Raw genomic sequence first — 12240 nt, 5'->3', positions numbered from 1 at the left:
CGGGCTAAGGTCACAGCCCCCTTTACTCTATAGACAGCACAAGTAAAATCACATTTCGATCTGTGATCATCAACGCAGGATCATGTAGGTCATCCCTGAACTACAGAATGATTTGCTGTGCCATACCAATGGTATGACTGATACCAGCAACAGCAGCATCCACGCAGGAGCCACCAGACTTTGAAACACCCTACCCACCGATATCAGATCTCATCTTCTCTGCTGGCCTTTAGAAAACGTCTTAAAACTTGGCTTTTACATTGTAAACTGTCTTTTCCACCATGCTCCCATACTTTGCTTAGCTATCAACGCCAGGACACCCTTGAGTATACACTGCGCTATATAAATTCATTTAACATAACATAATGCGACATAATATTGTACCAGTATCCAGGGCCATCTTCTGATGTGTAGCCAAGTAGTGGAGCAGTACCACATGTGAGCATCCAGTCTGTACCAATGATGCTGTGTCAGTTTTCACTGAAAATTTAAAGGATAGCTCTATGGTATAGTTTCTGTATTGCATGCCATCTTCTGATTGTATTCATGATGCTTTGCAAGTATCCCATGGCAGCCTGAATAACCTAGCCATGATGCTGTGTCAATATTACATGCCAGCTTCCAGTCTGTTCCCATGATGTTCAATGCCTGGATCCGGATCACTAATCCTGTGCCATAACTGCGCTGCTAATAGTCTGTTAACAAGACGCTTTGCCAGTATCCCAGGCTAACTTCTATTTGCCATGATCAATGTTAGCTTCCAGTCTGTCCCTATCTTTCTGTGTTATTGTCTAGAACTGTCTTTCAGTGTATGTGATTAATGTTGTGGCCCATGTTAATTTACAATCTGTGCCAATGATGCAGGGGTACTATGTTTAATACACCTGACTTTCCAGGGATGGTTCATTGCTTGAATATTCAGGTAAGATTGGTGCCTGGCCATGGAAGAATAACAACCTTTGATTACCTGGCACATTGTATGTCAGAATATCACTGAATAAAGATGTATTCACATACATATTATGTCCTAATAATCATTTACAAAAGTAACTTACCACTGGTTGTATACGTTCTACTATTAACTTCAGAAGAGCAATATTTTTTAAACAATATTTAAGACACAATATTGTTATCAGATGATGTTTAGTCCATAATTCGATGATGGCATACTACCTGGCCCGTGAAGTTTTGAAAATCCTATTGTTTGCCCTATATCTTTGACAGATAACATTTCATAATGGGGAGAAGAGGACAGAGGTTTTCATTCACTCCCTGGAGATGGGTCACTCTGCAGCTACCCGGGCCATCAAAGCTTCAGGTAAGCACCAACACCAGTCACATCTTCACTGTCCATTGTTTGGCAGAACGACCACTTGAACTTTAAGAATGTCCCTAAACTGCTCCAGTAAAGAGAAATAGTTATCATGGTTCCTCACTGGTGCGACAAAAGGGCCACACTACAGGAGTGGCTTTGGTGTACAGTGAGTATTTGCATTTGTTTTGTGCACCCCTGGAGACAAATACATGAGTAACAGATGCTTGCATGGCCACCTTTGTAATGCATATTGAGCATGGACACATTTAATACCCATGCAATATCAGCAGTGTGTTTCCTTATTTCCGAAGGTCCCAAGCAAATGTGGCACTACCTCGCTGCATGCATCCGTGCCAAATGACTAATGACGGTGCTAGGGTAAACAGGCTCTTAAGAGGTACACTATTTGAACCACCTAGCAAGTGGAAATAGTTAGTGTGACCCTAAGAGGACCTTTGGGGTTTTGCCGAGATGGCCAAAGGAAGCCCTCGACACCCATGTAAGAGGGTGGAATTACAGACACCTTCCCCTCTCAACATTCACTTTCTGCAGGAACACCTAGTAGGGACAAATAGAAAAAGAGTGAAATGGGCTGTATTTGTATTGGAATTAGAAAGAGAATTACTCTATAAACTTCTTAGAAGATTAGACAAAGTGTCAGAGGCATCTGGCACCTGTGGTCATAGCTAATATTGTCACAAGGACTGTGCATTCTAAGAAACCAATTGAGAATCTTGGCGCTTTCCGTATAACTGATGCTGCTGTCGCGCTTTTGAACACTACGACATAGTACTGTAAAAACAACAGAGGTGCTCTCTACTTTCTTGGTTATATGAAAACAGTCTACCTGTTAAAACTCTCCATTGCAGGCACCCTAGATTGGAAGAGACCACCATCCACAAATTTGACATTGTATACAAATACATCTTATCACCATATTTGGATCAGAGACTGTCTGATACAGCTCAAACCGAGATAGAATTCTTGTCTGCCTTATACAAGTAGCTTTAAAACTCAAAAAGAGACGTCGTGAACTTACAATGCCTTTTCTACAACCTTTTAGCCTTGAAAAAGTCGTCTCAAGATGAAACACGTGTTGGCTGTGAATTTCTCTTTGTCTACGTGTCAACTGTGATGAAGATTTGAAAATTAAAGACTTCTACTTTTTGGACACATTTTTTTTTTTAATTGTGCCATTTATTATGTCACATGCTCTTCGACGTACTTGAGTCATTGTGGCAACAAACTTTTGGCTTGTGCTCTGTCTAAGTAAATATTTGTTCTTGATTGTATTGTGGGTTCTCCTACATACATTGTGACACTGTGGATGGCACGGTGTCAGACATTGAGCACGCTGGAGAATATCCCTGTATATATATTTCTTGACTGTTGATACAAACTGTTACAGTGGTGCTGGCCAGAATATACCATTGCCATCTTGTGTCTAGTGTATCAATTCCAAGTATATGAATATCAATAGAAAGGGAAAGGAGCAGTTTATGGTACTCCATAATATAGTTAAACAAAGGTCAGGTTATATTGTGAAACTAAACAAATTGAGGCTAGAAAAAAGTGTTGTTGCACTAATTCTTTTTTATAAAGTTTTCAAACTGCTCTTTCTTCACAGTGGTCAGCAGTAGCGGCTGCTACCGGATGGTGGTGGGGAGTCAAAGGGAGGGGGGTGCTGGGGGAATAAAAAAATACTTACCTGAAACTAACGCACAGCCGCCTCTCCTCCATCCTCTTCATCTCCTGGCCCCAGTCCCGGCCGGCAGCAGCAGCAGGAAGCACCCGTGCAGCAGGCTCCCCATAGCCAATCACAACGCTGCGATTCAGCACTGTGATTGGTCTGCGCACTGTGGTTCGGCGCTCAGGCAGGTTACAGGGAGACTTTGCGTGTTCCTCACCAGGCCCTGTGAGCCACTGACTTCCATAAGAAAATACAGTGATAATAAAAACAGTTCTCTTATCTCCAGCTGTTGTTATTAGAAATAAGTGATCCGGTGCTTGAAGAGAAATCTGAACCGGCTGAGATTAGGGCGGAATTTCAGCAGTTTTCCCAGCAATTATATTCCAAGGCAAGCATAGCCCCTAATACCATGACAGAATATCTCTCTGCTTCCTGTGAGGCGATCCTTGAAGAATCAGACAGACAGAGAATTGATCAGCCTATTTCATTAAAAGAGATCGAAGTTGCTATTAAGAGTTTCAAATCTGGGAAAGCGACTGGCATGGATACTATCTCAGGGGAATTCTATAAAATATTTGCCGGGGCCCTTAAAGGACATCTAACTGAACTGATGGGAAACAGAACAGAAAGGGAATACCCCGGATAGCTGGGCGACGGCTCGGATTACAGTTTTTCTAAAAACAAACACGCTAATGAGCTAGGCTCATATCGTCCTATTATGCTTATTAATATTGACTCCAAAAGTTATGCAAAAACTTAACTATGCGTCTAGCCACGGTTATTTGCTATATTACATCTTCCGTACAACATGGTTTTATTTTCAGCAAGGGGACAAACAATCATATCCAACGAGTCATCACCCTCTTTAATGTGGCCGGAGTTATTAAAGATCATATGGTGCTATTTAGCTAGATGCCGAAAAAGCGTTTGATAGGGTCTCCTGGCCGTATCTCTGGGAGGTTATGGCTTTTAAGGGGATTGGACAGGGATTTATTTATTAGATCGGTGAAAGTCCTTTATTACAATCCCAGGACTAAAATCTCCATAATGGGAAGCTTATTTTATGAAGTGATTATAGAACGAGGTACTAGGTAAGGAGGCCCCTGTTCCTCCCTAGTATTTGCCATCTATATTGATCCCCTGATTAGACAAATTCAACACAACTGGGCAATCCAGTTGATTAAGTCACCTGGGTGGGGGAGACAAAAATCTTGGCGTATGCCGATGATCTTGCCATTGTTACTCCTGATCCCAGCGGTGCTACAGTAGAGACTGAAAAGGAAGCTAAGAGATTTGGCCAGTTTTCTGGCTACCTTTTGAATAGGGAAGAAATCCAGGATATTATCAACAAAGATGAACTCCTGGTTGATGCGTGGGTTACTGAGGAAGCAGTGTATCCAGGGGTAGTTATTAAAGCAGAGGTAGGAAAGATTGTGGAAGCTAACCTGACGCCCTTCAATCTGCAAAGCGAAACAAGATTTTTGGAGATGGAATAACCTGAGACTGTCAGTGATCTGGCGCACCAATCTGATCAAAATGATATTTTTACCTAGGGTTTTATATCTTTTCTGTGCTATTCTGTTGGAAATAGGTAATAATTGGTTTAAGATAATCGATCAGATTTTTCTGGGCATATACCAACCCCATGAGAGCGCTAAGATTCTTGACTCTCCCAAAAGAATGGGGAGGGATGGCGGTGCGCAATTTTAAATTGTACTGTTGGGCCGCAGGTTTACAACAACTGGCTTTCCTCATGCGCAAGAAGGGGGATGACACAGGACGGGGGGGGCACTCAGTCTATATACGAGCTTATAGTGGGGAAACAGACAGGGGCTTGTCTTCTGCGACAAATCGAATTTGGATATTATAAAAGAGTACGATTTAAGGTTGTAGGAGCGGCTTATCACAAATGGGAGGAAGTGCGTAAAAGAATAGGCCTTGGGAGATATCATATCTATACCCCGATACGGGATAATTAGCTATTGTCAGAGATCTTCTAAGACTCATATGTGTGCAGATGGATGACACATGGAGTTCGAACATTAGGGGACTTTTTTGTACAAGATTCATTTAAGTCTTTTGATATTATTAAAAAAGAATTAACCTTTACCATAAAGATTTCTTTAAATACCTCAAAATTAGAGACTTTCTAATGATGGTGGGATGAGGGGATTTGAAAAGATGGAGGTTATGGAGCGGACTATGGCAGACGATATCAGGATAGGGGCCTTTGTTAAAGCCCTTAATAATACAATTCAAGATGATTAAAACATCCAAAGGGGTGGTAGGATAAGATTAACGCACAACCGGATGATTTATTAAGCACTTTGGAGGATGCTCATAGGTTTTTAATCTCGTTGCCAATTTAGAGGCTCAACACTATAAAACCTCCTTTCATCTTTATATAACTCCGGGAAATATTGCCAAGTGGGGAGGGGTCACCGGGACAAGATGCCCCAGGTGTAAAGACTTTGTGATAATTTTGGTCCATATGTTGGCTGCCTGCCCTACTTTAGATAGCCTGACAACAGGGATTAATACATTTGTGGTAGAATAATTGGGGATGGCTATTGTTTTAACTTCTCAATAGATTTTGCTAGGGGTTGATGATGAGATAGCCTTAGCTAATGTCCAACCTTTTATGTTTGTCGCCATGGCTGTCTATCGGATTTGCTTGACAACAGCCTTGCTTGACCCCTCTCCCCCAGTGTTCCAGCAATGTTATGCCCGCTTAGTGTCAATTTATCATCTGGAAAGGGCTATCAATTCTCAGAAAAGCAAGAAGACAAGGGAAAAAATGTCAAGAGTATGGTTTCGTCTATGTAACTTGTACACTATCTTATGATTTGAGGTAGCAACAGAACTTCCACCTGACAATGAGATGTTTGGTCTCGGTTAACTTTTCTTTCTGCTGTCCACATACTTTTGCCTAGTGGGGCCTCCTTTTTTTGGCTTCTTTTTATTTTTAAGATGGCTGAAGGTGTATATATATCTATGTATTTAATGTATATATTTTCCTCTTTACCAAAACATGGTTTTGTAATTTATTTGATGAAATAGTTAATAGCTAAGGAAAATGTCTTCCTGGGAGTGGTGGGGAGGGAGGGGGGTTATTATTATTAAGAACAAAATCAATAAAAAAATGTTTTAAGATAATATTAGTTATTATCATTGTATTTTTCTTTTGTAGCAGTTGGGCGACGGTCCTCCGCCTTAGTAGAGGATCCGCCACTGGTGGTCAGATGTGATTCAATGTCAATGAGTTGAGGATGCCTGATGCCACTAGCGCTGCTCTTCTAAGCTCACATATAAACTTAAAGTCATGTCCACCTCTAGCATCTAGGAAAGACATCCTTCTAGGAGAGTTAAATTAGGACAAGTATTACGATGATGAGGAGCAAAGGGTGTGAAGAGGCCTTTAGAATGGTTGGTGGCAGCAGATATGAAGATCAGTGTGCAAAGCAAGACTAGCAGTAAGAATTAAGCATAACCCTTACAGTGCAGCAATATGGCCCTCCAGAGGAGTGCTGATTACCAAATAAATATATCTGTGTGTGTTCATACATGAATATATAGACTAAATCACACAATTTGAATGTATATGTACAAATTGTGCGGCTATGATAACGGCAGTCCTGGTGAAGTGTGGACCCTATCTGGTCTAGTCATCTGATAAAAAAGGACGATCACATTAAGACAGGCAACCTTTCAGAAAAAGATAGATACATTTTCTAAAGTCAAAGTACAGTGAGACCTAGTAAAACGTTTTCCTGCTATAGTCTGGGAAACCCAATGCAGAGTACAGATTGGTAGCTTTAGGAAGAGACTTTAGGGAGGAGGAAAGGGAGAGTCTATTCAGCTCTATTTTGATGAACAGAAATGAGGAGAATAGTGTAAACAGGGGAGGAAATGGAGTTCCAGTCTTCAGGTGCGCTTTCAGAAATCTGGCGTCGCCAAAATGTTGTAAGTAGATTAGATAGGCAGCAGGACACGTCTTCAGGATATTAAGATAGGTTTATTGAGTTACACAAGATAAGACAGCAGAGCAGTAAATCCCACAGCTGAACAGACCAACTGCCAAGGCTGGAATCTTCACACACCAGATAGAACACACTTAGGTACTATGGGAGATAGAGAAGGTAGGAACACTAAGAAAGGACTACAGACACCAAGTAGTCATATTGAACCAAGTAAGAATATACAACACATTTATTTACACCTTGATTATGAGTGAGCCAGATTTGCATGATTGGATTCCAGGTTGCTAGAATTAACTTTTCTGCCCAGTACCGTTGCACCTAAATTAAGTTATTTTGAGTTTTTGTTCTCCTGCAATAAAATGCAAACCCAGAAATACTGACTACAACCCCACAGGCTCAGTCCCCCTGAGGACAAAACTGCTCCTATTTACCATCTGCTCTGTGGAGGTGGTAAGTAGGTGCGAGGAGGCATCACTAGGGTGGGAATGGCATCATGCGATAATGGAGGATGGTGCCAGGCAAGGTGGTGAATAACATTCTCCCCATGCCCTTGGAGAGGGTTGGGTAGAGGTCCAGGTTGTGGTTGTACCTTTAGAACTGACACAATCCTCCTGCGATTTTACTGACCAGATTTTCTGACTAATAATTTTGGGTTCCAATTTTTGAACCGGGATTATCTTGGTATACTAGGTCTGTTGTGGCCAGGTGAAGCGGTATCCCACCCACGGATGCCACTATGCCCAATGTGCAATAGGTACTCACTTTTTAAGTCGAGCCTAGAGGCAGCTCAATATTTAAAGAAGCTTATATAGATTTCTGTTCTGCTTGTCACAAAGAACTCCCCCTTCTGTATTCGCTCGATTTCCACACACCTTTTTCCTCCCTCTCACATATGGATTGTTACTTCTTTCAGAAGCATGGGATTCTACAATAGGGGGGGGGCGTTCCTATTTATTATATCTATGCACCAGCTTAGTCTTTCTTAGCCCAAAGCAGAACTTGGTAGAGGCTTGAAATGAATTGGATTTTTTTAAACGTGGCTGTGAAGGTTAGCCTGCAAGTCATTCAGGCCATATTCCTGAATTGTCTTTGATAATAGATCTTGCCCTGAATTGGTAATTCGTTTTGGGAATTGCTATTCTTTGCGACCTGTGCAATATTGCTAGTAGCTGTTTTCACTCCCCCAAATAAATGATGTAACCATAAGGTTTAATTTCTTGAAAAAAAACAGACATTTTGATTGTGACTATTTTTTGAAAGATTGTGTTCTTTCTCTGACAGACCACTTTTGCTTTCAATAGTTTTCTTTTTTCTTTTTTATTTATTTATTTATTTCCAATATTTTTTTATTTAGAAGTTTTTCCAATACAGTACAGTAGTAATGCAGGGGGGGGGGGGGATGTTTACAGCGGGGGGGGGGGAGGAGTTCTTGGTATTCCCTGGTTCCATGTTTGCCCCGAGTGTACATTGTTGAGCGGCTGATTTCCCCCTCGAGAGGGTGAAAGAAAAAGAAAAAAGAGAAAGGCGGAGGGGGGGGTCACTTAGTCTAGGCTGCGTGCTTGTGGTGTGCATTGGTGGGTTGTGCGCTTACGAGTTTACAGGGGTTTGTGTGACCCCAGGTGTGCATCTAGGGCCGCCCACATCTCATTCTTGGCGTTGTGGTTGGGTGAGAAATTACCCGTGATGTTATCTGCTCCTCTGAGGAAGGTGACCCAGTTTATCCAGTTCTTGAATGTTGCTTTGGATGTGTCTTTCCAATTCGCCAATACAGTTTTAACTGCTGCTGTAAGTAGGATGTCTACTAGGTCTCTCTCTTCCTTACTTTCTAAGTTTGGTGCCATGAATGCGGTGGCTAGCCCTACGAAGCCTGGTTGTATGCTTCTCCCTATGACAGTGTTGATCAGCTTGCTCACTCTTGTCCAGTACGTTCTGACCTTAGGGCTTTCGAAGATGAGGTGTTCTAGGCTACCCTTTTCCCTTTGGCAGTTCCAGCATGTGTCACTGTCCCTTATGCCTGCTTTTTCAAGTTTGGCAGGAGTCCAGAAGGCTCTGTGTAGGAGCCAGTATTTTGTCAGTGCAAATTGTGGCGTGACTTTGTTGGTTGTGGCTGATTTCCATAGCCTACCCTTTTCTTCTTCACTGATATGTCTTGTGTACAGTGTCTCCCAGGAGTTTGTTGTCTTTGCATTCAGTGTTGAAGTTTTGGGGCTCATGAGTTTGTAGATCTGCGCTGTCTGGTGTCCAACCTTGTTGAGGTTGCTCATGTACTGTATGATGGTGGGCGTTTCTTTGTTTAGGTGCGCCCTGGTGGTGGCCGTTTTTATTTTGAGGAACGTGTATAGTTCTATGTCTGGTAGGTTGTACGTCCTTTTGAGGTTCTGGAATGTGATTGGGAAGTGGTTTTTTTCCAGTTGTGCTGGGGTTGTGATCCCCTTTTGGATCCAGGCCTCGTTGTACATCACCGTCCTTTGGTATTGGACTTTTGTATTAAACCAGATTGATTCCCAGTTGGTTCCTCTGATCCGTTGTCCCATTTGTTTGTCTACTCTTAGCAGGGCTGTTTTGGTGTGCTTGATGATGGGGTCTTGTCTTGCGGGGTGTTTGTTCGCTGTGAGCATTGCTATTGGGTTTATCCCTCCCAGGATGTTCCTTTCAAGTGTTAGCCACTCTGGTATGTAGTCCTGCGTGTTGGTAATCCAGCACATTCCTTGTTTAGCTAGGCAGGCAGACTGGAAGTTCTTAAAGTTCATAATGTTCAGTCCCCCGAGTTCTTTGTTGAGCCTCAGTTTTTGTAGGCTGATTCTAGGCTTCTTGTCCTTCCATATGAACCTGTTTATCAGTTTGTCAAGCTTTTTGTGGAAGTCTTCTGTCATTGTTAGGGGTAGCATGCTGAGCGTGTAGTTGATGGCTGGTGTCACCATCATCTTAATTGTCTCCACTCTGCCCCACCAGCTGATGTAGTTTGCATGTTTGCAAATGAACTGCTTTCGTTCAAGCTCCGCATTTCCTCAGCTTTTTCCGAGATTATTTTTATTCATCGTTTACATTTCTTTGGGTTGCACCCTTGCCCTATCTGGGCATGAATTGCATTCCCAGTGTTCATTAAATAGCAGGAAAGACCAACCTTGGGTGTGTGGCCGTTCACCAGTGGCACTCAACGTAACACTAGATGTTGTAGCACCCAAGATAATGTTCTGCATGGCTAAACACTTATAAGGTCCCGAAGGCGAGTCTTACTGGCTATTCCAATGCTTGTTATTGAAAGCTGTAATATCCAAGCGAAGCAAGTCAAAGCTATGTAGTAAGTGAAAACCCCTGAACGACTACATTTCATTAATGTTTTGCTCTAAATTCCTATATTGAAAGATCTAAGGAGTTTGTTGATTGATACTGCCTACTCACAGAGGTTAGGAACAGCTCACATTTTGTGTAGACGTGACTGATTGATTGGTGTTTTTGCGCACAATGTTGAAAGTAAGAACACGAAAATGCAAATGAACTCACCAAGGCTCACTCGCCAGGAACTGGGCGGGGACTTCCGAGCTCATCGTATTCGTAGTAAAGGGAACCATATCTATTGTGGCTCATAATAACAGAGGTGAAAGCCATACCGCAGTTCAGGAAATTGATAAAAACCCTCATCCTGTCCATGTGTCTGTGCCCTAGTTACTGAGAATTAGGTTTTGAGTATTTCACAACATGCTTGACCAATGAGCGACCACTAACATGCACCAAACGCAGAACTTATACCTAAAAGAATGTCGGCACTACGGTGACCACCCGTGCGTGTAAATTTCATGGAGTGTCCGTAATTTAACCCTAACGACTGTTGTCTGTGACTGACGTCTTAATGGACTGTATTTTACTTTTATTTTAGCTAAAGGACAACAGTTAATTCCCACAATTGGGATTCCACAGCTGAAGTGAAAGGGAGGGAGTCTCTTGTGCTGCATTTCTTAGGGAGGGGCAGACAGTCAAGGTGTCTGCTTCCCCAAGAAATGCAACTGTGTACAACTGGTTAATATCAGATGTAAAGCTGCTTAGGGGGCCTTCATTGATGGAGTCACTTGAAGGTTCCTGATGACAAAGCATTGTCTTTTTGCAAGGGTACTGTAAGGGTGTGTTCCAAACTGAGCTATTGGAGTGTGTGCTTTTAATGGACAGTTATTAAAAGAAATTGCACTAGGTATCTGCATATCACTGAAATCTATAATTTAGAAGCACTTTTTATCTTTAACCTAAATGCATACGTGGATTTAGTGGCAACCTATATTATACTGTGTATAATGAACATTTTAAAATAGTGGCAGACACTCATAGTGCTTTCAGGGACCTTCTAGCACTAATAATACACAAGTCACTTTTCCTTGCTACACCAACCAGGATTCAATTCTGTAGGCCTCTGTTTGCACACATATACAGCTGTAGGGATTGCATTAACCATTACAGGTTGCATATCATAAAATATTGCATATTTCACTGATAAGTTTAACTGGTATTTGTTTTTTAGTTAATGTGACCGGTATTTTATTTGTAGTTATATGACGGTGAGAGATGAATAAAACAGTTATAGTATTTTTGGCTCTTTTAAGCCACGCCTTTGATTACCCCTCCACGCTCGTTGACATTCCCCATAGCAGTATCCATACTTTTTTTAATGCACTTCAACCGCTGCATTTAAAGCCGAACCCAGTGTCCGGCTCTAATCTTAGAGCTCATTCGCAAGCTAAGCCCTGATATGTTTACTGTGTAAATCATGTAACAAACATGATGTAAAATATGATACAATTCAAATCGAAGTGCATGCCTTTAATATGTGAAGCACTGAAGTCAATACCTCACATTAAAGTCTATTAAATCAAATACAATAGGTTTTTGTAGTACTGGTATTCTGAACTCATGTATTTGAAAGTGCGTATGCATTAATAAAGAAAAAATTGTTTTGGTGAAATAACATATTTCTCTAAGAGCACACAATTTAAGCAAGGAAGTCATGATTTATCCAGTTTTTCTAATTTAACTTTCAACAAATCAGCCAGGAAATGGGTACTTGTCTTTCCTTATGTTAAGGCTTTGTTTTTACTTCTTTGTACATGTTTCTTCAGTTTTATATAGTGTGAACTCGACCCAAAGGTATTGAAGTACTTTACATGAGGACCACTTACATTTCATACAGTCACATGCATTGTTTGTGGGCATGGGGAGATTAAATGGTTTGCCTAGAATCACAGGATGTTGAGCCAATGCAGAGACTC

At 41.6% G+C, this 12240-nt stretch overlaps 1 protein-coding gene across 5 annotated transcripts in view; it reads left to right on the top strand.

The window, feature by feature from the left end:
• Positions 1–12240, top strand: part of PIK3R5 (phosphoinositide-3-kinase regulatory subunit 5) — a 274166-nt gene that overhangs the window by 207275 nt on the left and 54651 nt on the right. For all 5 annotated transcript variants that reach the window (XM_078654674.1, XM_078654676.1, XM_078654675.1 and 2 more), the window contains exon 14: positions 1225–1318. In XM_078654674.1, the coding sequence (XP_078510800.1) occupies positions 1225–1318 (94 nt within the window). The remainder of the gene's footprint in view (positions 1–1224; positions 1319–12240) is intronic.

The sequence above is a fragment of the Lissotriton helveticus genome, chromosome 7 (genome assembly GCF_964261635.1).
Source record: "Lissotriton helveticus chromosome 7, aLisHel1.1, whole genome shotgun sequence".
Classification (NCBI taxonomy): Eukaryota; Metazoa; Chordata; class Amphibia; order Caudata; family Salamandridae; genus Lissotriton; species Lissotriton helveticus.
This window is presented reverse-complemented; position numbering and strand designations above follow the sequence as displayed.